This window comes from Alligator sinensis, unplaced genomic scaffold, assembly GCF_000455745.1.
Source record: "Alligator sinensis unplaced genomic scaffold, ASM45574v1 scaffold782_1, whole genome shotgun sequence".
Classification (NCBI taxonomy): domain Eukaryota; kingdom Metazoa; phylum Chordata; order Crocodylia; family Alligatoridae; genus Alligator; species Alligator sinensis.
In genome coordinates this window covers 272,426-279,915 of record NW_005843078.1, presented here as the reverse complement: position 1 = coordinate 279,915, position 7,490 = coordinate 272,426, and the positions used below count along the sequence as shown (strand labels likewise).

General features: G+C 45.5%; 1 protein-coding gene across 1 annotated transcript in view; it reads left to right on the top strand.

Annotated features, from left to right (window-relative positions):
* The window catches only part of LOC102373364 (sushi domain-containing protein 2-like), a 34,500-nt gene extending 27,259 nt beyond the window's left edge, over positions 1 to 7,241 (top strand). The window contains exons 13-14 of the mRNA XM_025193612.1: positions 4,012 to 4,108; positions 7,105 to 7,241. Of these exons, the coding sequence (XP_025049397.1) occupies positions 4,012 to 4,108; positions 7,105 to 7,183 (176 nt within the window). The 3' untranslated portion in view covers positions 7,184 to 7,241. The remainder of the gene's footprint in view (positions 1 to 4,011; positions 4,109 to 7,104) is intronic.
* The last annotated feature ends 249 nt before the right edge of the window (positions 7,242 to 7,490 follow it).

Sequence of the window (7,490 nt, the reverse complement as noted above, 5' to 3'; positions counted from 1 at the left end):
TGCTGTTTCTAATTGTGCAATGGTTTGTGATATGCACTCCTGTTAAACCAGTTTTACTTCTGACTTAACAGATTTGAACTGCAGGGTTCAAGAACAGCTTTTGACAAACTGTATTTTCCAACAAGGGTAGTTAGTATGATCACCTGATTTTAGAGGGAGAACAGCTCCTTGTCATACCTGATGTCACTGAACTGAGTGATGAGAGCAGATATTTCCCTCTCCTACAGCAAGGAAATAGACTCCTGCCTCATGAGCACACACCGGATTAAGCAGAGTGATCAAGGGCCATCGTGACATAAACACGTGAATGAAATGACTCAAGGGCCACCTCCAAACCACCAAGTGTAGGACCACCCTCTGTACCAGGTCTGGTAACAGATGAGGCATGGCCACCTCCAGTCACATGGTCAGGAAAGCATGGCTACACCTTCCCCCCCAGACGGCTTGCAGCAGGACCCTGTCTCACCTTAGGGAGGAGTGTTGGACGAGCCACACTGGCAAGCGAATGCTCCTCCACCACCAGAGCAGTCCTCAGTGCATTCCCACTCCCTCCTTCTTTAAGATTGGGTGAAACAGTCTGATATGATGATCTCAAACACGGTTCACAGGCAGACAGGACCCAGCTGTGTGTCACCCTTTATCTTCAACACAACCAGCATTTCTGTCACAATCCCTTGGACTAGCCAAAAATCAGCATCTGGATGAAAGACAGTTGGCTAGAGCTTAGGCCAAGCAAAACAGTGATGGTGGTGATGGTGGAAAGAAGGGAATGCTTTGGAAATCCTGCAACTTTCCTTTCTGCAGTCTGAGGGTTTCCACAGATTGCTTTTTGTGGGATAAATGGGTAGTCACAGTAGCAGAAAGGCTTTCTTCTGTTCAGCCACCCCATTTTAAACACTGACCTGAGCACTGCGCTCTGCAAGCGTTTGACCTCCGGCTCTCTATTCCAAGTGATAAGTGCTCTGACATTAAGAAGCTTCTATTCATTCTGGATACCTTTGATTAATACCAGCCTCCAAAAGTATGTTATCCTAGCACCCTGTTCAGTATATCTGCTCTGGATGCCTGCCAATCATCAGATCAAACCCAAGGTCTGGGTGTGGACAGATGAACAAATTGTACCAAGGTAAAAGGCTAAGGAGGGCAGTTACCAGGCATCAGCTGCTCTGCTCTTCAGTAACTGTTTCATATGTCCATTCTACCTTGTGGCAAATGGAAGCTAAACTAGGGCAGTTTACTTCTGAATGCAACAACTGCTAAATTATGATTGATCAGCTTCCATTTACCATGGGCTAGGATGAATGTGTGAATCAGTTACCACAGAGCAGCTTGTGTGTGGTAAATCCTCTTTAACTTGGTATAACTTACTTGTTCGTACCTTCCATAATACAGATTCATTAAAAGGGAGGGAGGTTGTTTTGTTTGGTTTTGGGGGGTTAATAGCCCTAAATGTTACTGTTTCAATAATTGGATAAATTAAAATGAAGTAATTACGAAAAAGGTGGAAAAAACCCAGGGAGGAGGGGGGTGGGGGAAGTCACTTAAAGAAAACCACCATTGATTTTGCAAAATCCCAATTTGTATTTGAAATTTCAAACTGTTAGACTTGAACAGCGTTGCTTTCAGTATTGTTTTCTTTAATTAAAGTCCCCATGGAAACGCTCTGCTAATAATTATTCTGATATGCTTCCAGTTATAATCCAAGTGCAAGGCCTTACCACTGCCACAGCAGCTTCTCTTCACACAGCAGCATGCAGCAAGGGAGCAAGAAACAACTCCCAGAAAAAACTTAGCGAGTGTTACAAGAGCAGGCACGAGCACATAGCCACTCCCGGAAGCGTAACTTTGGAAGACAATGTTGTAGAGATTTGTCTTTACCTTGTGTGCATTTGCTCCTCTCATATATGCCATACACTTGTCTTTGTCTGGATGCAAACTCCTTCTATTAACAGCCATAGGCTCTTGAAGCTTAATTTCCTGACCTGGATCTCTGTAAATGCAATTCTTCTTCTTTTTTCTTTTTTTTTTTTTGGAAGGTTACGACAAAATCTCAAAAATGTTTTTAAGCTGCAGGAGAAAAAATAATCATCATCAGGTTTTCTATTTTGAAGAAAAACAATTCTCAATAGGTAGTCTCCAGGAGAGACCCTCAAGAATGTCTGAAGCCAGGCAAGTACCTGTATTTTGATTTTAACAAGGCTTCACAATGAGTAAGAGGAGACTTTGGAACAAACTACCCAGAAAAGCAGCAAGTTCTCCATCCCTTTATCAAGATGGGATTCCTCATTGGAAGATATGTTTTAAGCCAAACACAAGTTATTTCAGGAGTAACTGGATAAAAAAGCTCTTGAAAAAGCAACAGGAAACTTCAGGTGCTTGGTGGGAGACTTGTGTTAATTATTACATTGAATAAGTGCTTCAAAGCTCAGATTCATTGCTTCTCTAACACAACCAGCAGCCAGGGAAGGGGGAAATGTGCTGCTGCTTGGCCAAGAGGCAAAAACCGCAGCAAAAACAAGAGAGCAGAAATGGCACCACCTGCCATAGGATGCTGCCATGCTTTCAGTAGGCTGCAGAAAAGCACAGATTTGTGTGTTTTAAGTGGAGATTTTCTGCTTTTTTCCCCCCACAGAAAAGTAGGATCCCTGTTGATTACTACCCTTTGAGCCCAATGATCCAGCCAGTTTTCTATCCATCTTTAGAATCCTTTCATCCAACCTGTACTTCCTTAGCTTGCTTGCAAGAATGTTGTGGGAGACCATATCAAAAGCCCTGCTAAAGTCAAATCATATCAAAAGCCTTGCTATATCATGCCCACTGCTGTCCCCCCAGCCACAGAGCCAGTCATTTTGTCATAGAAGGCAATCAGGTTGGGCAGGCATGACTCACCCTTGTTGAATCCATGCTAACTGTTCCTAATCACCTTCTTCTGCAAGTGCTTGAGGACTGGTTCCATGATGTTTCCAGGGACTGACATGAGACTGACTAATCTGCAGTTCCCCAGATCCTCCTCCTTCCTTCTCTTCTATAGTTGCCCTTTTCCAATCATCCAGGACCTCTCCCAACCACCATGAGTTTTTAAAGAGAATGGCCAGTGGCTCTGCAATTATATCTGTCAGTTCTGAGCACCCTCAGATGCACTGCATCCAGCCCAATGGACTTGCACACATCCTGCTCTTCTAAATAGTCTCTAACCTGTTCTTTCACTGCTATCGGCTCTTCACCTCTTCTCCAAACTTTGCTGCCAGGTGCAATAGTCTGGGAGTTGACCTTGCCTGTGACAACTGAAGTAAAAAACGCATTGAGCACTTCAGCCTTTTACGCATCATCTGTCACTAAGTTGCCCCCCATTCAGTAAGGGATCCACACTTCCCCAGTCTTCCTCTTGTTGCTGAGGAATTGGTCCTTTCATGTCCCTCCAGCAGTTTAGGAACGGTGATATATTTTCAGAATCTCACCTTTTCACACTTTTTAGCACAAGTTTTTGATAACTTTCTTTTCATTTATAGTCGAGCAATTTTAACTTTCTTGGATAGCAGAACAAAACATGCGGCATCTATCTTGTCTTCTCTAAAACCATTAACAAGTATTTGTGGATTTAAGCTTTGAAACAAATGTTATTCCTGTGAAGCAAAAAGGAACAGGTACAGTGAGAGCAATCTTTAAGACAACCGAGATATTTAGGAAATGGGCACTCACCTTCTTGTTGAAGCTGTGAGCATTGAAGTTGTAGATCAACTCTGTAGGTTCATATAATTTACACATTATCACTAATTTTTACTGCATTGCACTGGACTTCAGCCAGCTGTTCTGACATTTAGCAGAAGGGATTTTGGTGAAATCCTATAGTCTAGTGGTTTCTTTTTTCCCCTCCCTAGATACAAAGATAAGAACATTAGCAGGATATCTATAGCCTTTAGAAATCTCTCTAACCTTCAACAATATTCAGTTACAAATCTACCTGAAGGCAGAATATCGCATTCTCATTTGTTTTCCTTTTCCCTTTTTCAGATAACCACCAAGCAATTCTCTTTGGCTCTATATTCGGAGTTCTAGGCTTTCTAATCTTGGCAGTTCTAATTTTCCTGTTGTACAGAAAAAGGAAGAGGTAAGAGTCATTCTAATAAACTATAAGAAGTGACCTTGAAAGGAATTAAATAGGCTGGTGCCATATTTACTTACAAGAGAAAAAGTCTGGAAAGGACTGTTTCTATGCCTGTCCCTTATGAGAAATATCAGGTCTCATCTATCCAGTTTCTCTTGAAGGACTCTGGATTCCCGACGGAGCATTGGAAGGACGACATCAGAACCAACCAGCACCTGATCAGTGGAAAGGGCAAGGGTATTTAGTCAGAATGTGTGTATATATATTTATTCCATACTTAAAAATGTATAATTTCAAAAATTCAATAATTGATGTGGTAGCTAAACCAAGCTGATAAATTGCAGTGTCACCTAAAAATGCATCACGTGGTTTCATAAGTCATCATGTATCCTTACCCATTGTCTCTCCTTGCTAGCCACAAAGAATTTCTGGACGTGGGGATGGCTGCTTATGAAAAATATTCTTTATTATTTTAAAAGCTATTAAACTCCTTCGTGTTTTCAAACTAATGTAGACAGGATCCCACTGGCTACCTGCCTCTGAAATCCCACATGACCTTTTCCATGATGCAAACCAGTCTCCTCTGTAGATAGGTCTCTCTTGCATAACAGCATTCAAGGGTCCTGTCCACCCAGTGTCCCTCCTTCCCTCTCACTGGGTGGGGATGAAGACCCAGCTGTCTCAGCACTCCCAACATTTTTGCTTAGCCAGGGAAGCTCCTGGGGTGAGACAGAAGGCATGGGATTGCAAAGTGCCATTATTGCAGGTGACTCCATGGTAGCCATCACTGAGCCCTGCATTTAAAACAGTCTCTAAAACATTTTTCTGAGAGACACTTATACCTTGCATGAAGTATCAGTGCTGGTTTAGGATACTTGTAACATGAAATACGTATAGATGTGGCTCGTAACTGCAAAAGGAGGCCAATGAAACTCACGTCCCACTCTGCAGCAGTCTGATCTGTTAACTGCGTAATCTGGCTGCAGAGACACAAATACTTTACTATTTCACAAATACTTTAGAAGAATTTAGAAAGATGTCACTGAGAGCATGCAAGGCCTATGGAACTCTGCGTCTGCCTAGACCTCTGCTCTGTTGGGTTTTGATGGGGGGAGGCAGTATGTTTAGCTAAGAAGCTCTAAACTGGGAAAGATTATTCAATTATCTGGTCCATCCCCAACGTCTCACAAACAACTGTCATCTATAGTATACTCCCCAGTATTTTGGTCAGAATATTTTTAAATGTGTTGAGTGCTGTGTCATACTTTATACATGAGAAAGGAAAAGAAGGCACAGTAACTCGGAAAACCCTGCCAGTGGCCAAATCTCTGATGCTGAGGCAATGAAATGACGCAAAAAGGATCAGATCTCAATGTAAAGTAGGGCCACACAGTTACATGTACATGCCACTACTTGATATGAACATGACAAGAAGCAACTCTTTTAGACATTAATACTGCTAACCTCAAGTGTTTGAAAACCTCGAGTCATGATCTAGGAAATTATGAGGTTAAGAAAAATAATATTTGGGGGTTTTTACTTGCTTTCCTGGTTTTGAACATTTAAGGTATGTATCTGAAAGTTTTTCTCCAGAGGGTTTGCTTTTAACAAAAAGAGACCCCAAAAAACATAAGAGTTGAGAATCTTACTGAACACAAGACCTCAGGAGCTGGGACTTAAAAAAATGTCAGATATCAAAAGATCTGCAATTAAATTGCAAGAGCTGGCTCTCCCACCTGCAAGGCTCTCCACACTGCTCCAGCTCCCAGCCAGACTGTGCCCTGCACCCCTGCATTTCCGGGATGCTCATTATAATTCCCAACAGCTGGCCAGGACCAGCCTTCAAATTCCAGGACTGTTCTGGCTAATATAGGATATACAGTCACCCTAATTAAATGTATTCTCACCAACACATTTTCACATACTGAAAGGTTTGGGGGTTTTTTTCACAAAAAAAGCTAAATATTTTTTAACAGGATCCACTGCTAAGGGCAGAAGTGGTGCCTCCTTGTGGCCACTCTAATCCGGTTCCTTGCACTCTGGTATCCCTAGGTCCCCTCTTCTGCCATGCCTGTGATGTTACTACTGTGCGGTTGCCTACGGGGAACCAGAGGGTGGTCCCAGGCACTCTGTGCTGCCCTTGCCCCTGCTCTGATCCCACCCCTCCGCCCCGTCTTCCAGGGCTCGGACAGCCTGGCCCGCTACTCACCAAGCCTCTACCCTACCTGCCAGCCCTGCAATAAGCCAGGTCTCTCTGTGGGGCATCTTCAGGGCCCTCCTTTCCCCCCCTTCAGCTATTCCCATGGCTTGCAGCCTACGCAGCACATATCAAGTCAAACACATGCAATCAGCTGCAGCTGGGGTGCCTCTCTCCCCTGCAGGCTTCTCCCACTTTGGGCCTTCCTGGGCCTACTCACAGTTCCCTCCCAGGTCTTTGGTCCTGCTCCTGTTCCATGCACAGAAAGCTCCTTCCATTAGTGCAGTCAGGTTCTGTCTCCACTTATCCTCAGTGCTTTACAGAGCTCCCCGCTCCAGCTCTGCGGTGGTCAGATTGCCCTCCCTGCCTCAGGTGCACGGAGGTAGGGGCACCTCAGCAGGCCCTGATCTAAGGACTGAGCTGCCAGCTGTCCATTATCTGGGGCTCTGCCGCTTCCTGCCCCTACTGCCCAGCACTTCTCTCAGCGACAGCGCTTGGCCCACGCACGCAGCAGTCTGCAAATCTCTAAATTCGTACAAGATTCATAGTTTGCTGAAACGGGAAGGAAGTAACGGTTCCTCAATACACTTCTTCTGAATGATCTGATCAGCAGGTAACACACCACCAAGGGAAGGCTGTCTCTCCCAAGAGGAGATATGTTTTGAAACCATCCAGAGTTGGCTGTCCTACAACTGACACAGAGCCAGCCATTTGCATCAGCCTCGACCCCCTTAGCACAGTGCTTCACCATGAGCTTTTGGATGCTCTGTAGCCGTTTCCATCTCTCTCTTTGCTTTTGCAGAGCGAACCGGAGCCCAAATGCCCCCGAATCAGTTCCAGGCGAGAAAGAACTGATGCCCGTCAGAGGGACGCATTTGTGAGCAGCGCAGCCGGGAGTGGGAGGCCACGAGCCGCCGCCGCCTGGAACAGGTGTCCCCGGCCCCCCCCTCCCCCCCCCGCCGCGGCCTGCGCAACCAGGCTGAAGCTGCTTCCCGAGTCCCGGTCCCCGATTCTTTTCACAGCTAGTCTTTAGCCAGTGAAAGGCTGCTAGCAATGACATCGATGTGCCTCACCGGCCGGGCGGGAGACAGCGGCGGAGCAGCGGCCGCGCTGTCCGCGCCCATGGAGCCGCCGGCCCGGACCCGGGCGCTGGCGCTGTCGGAGCTGGCGGCCGCCCTGTGCCTGGAG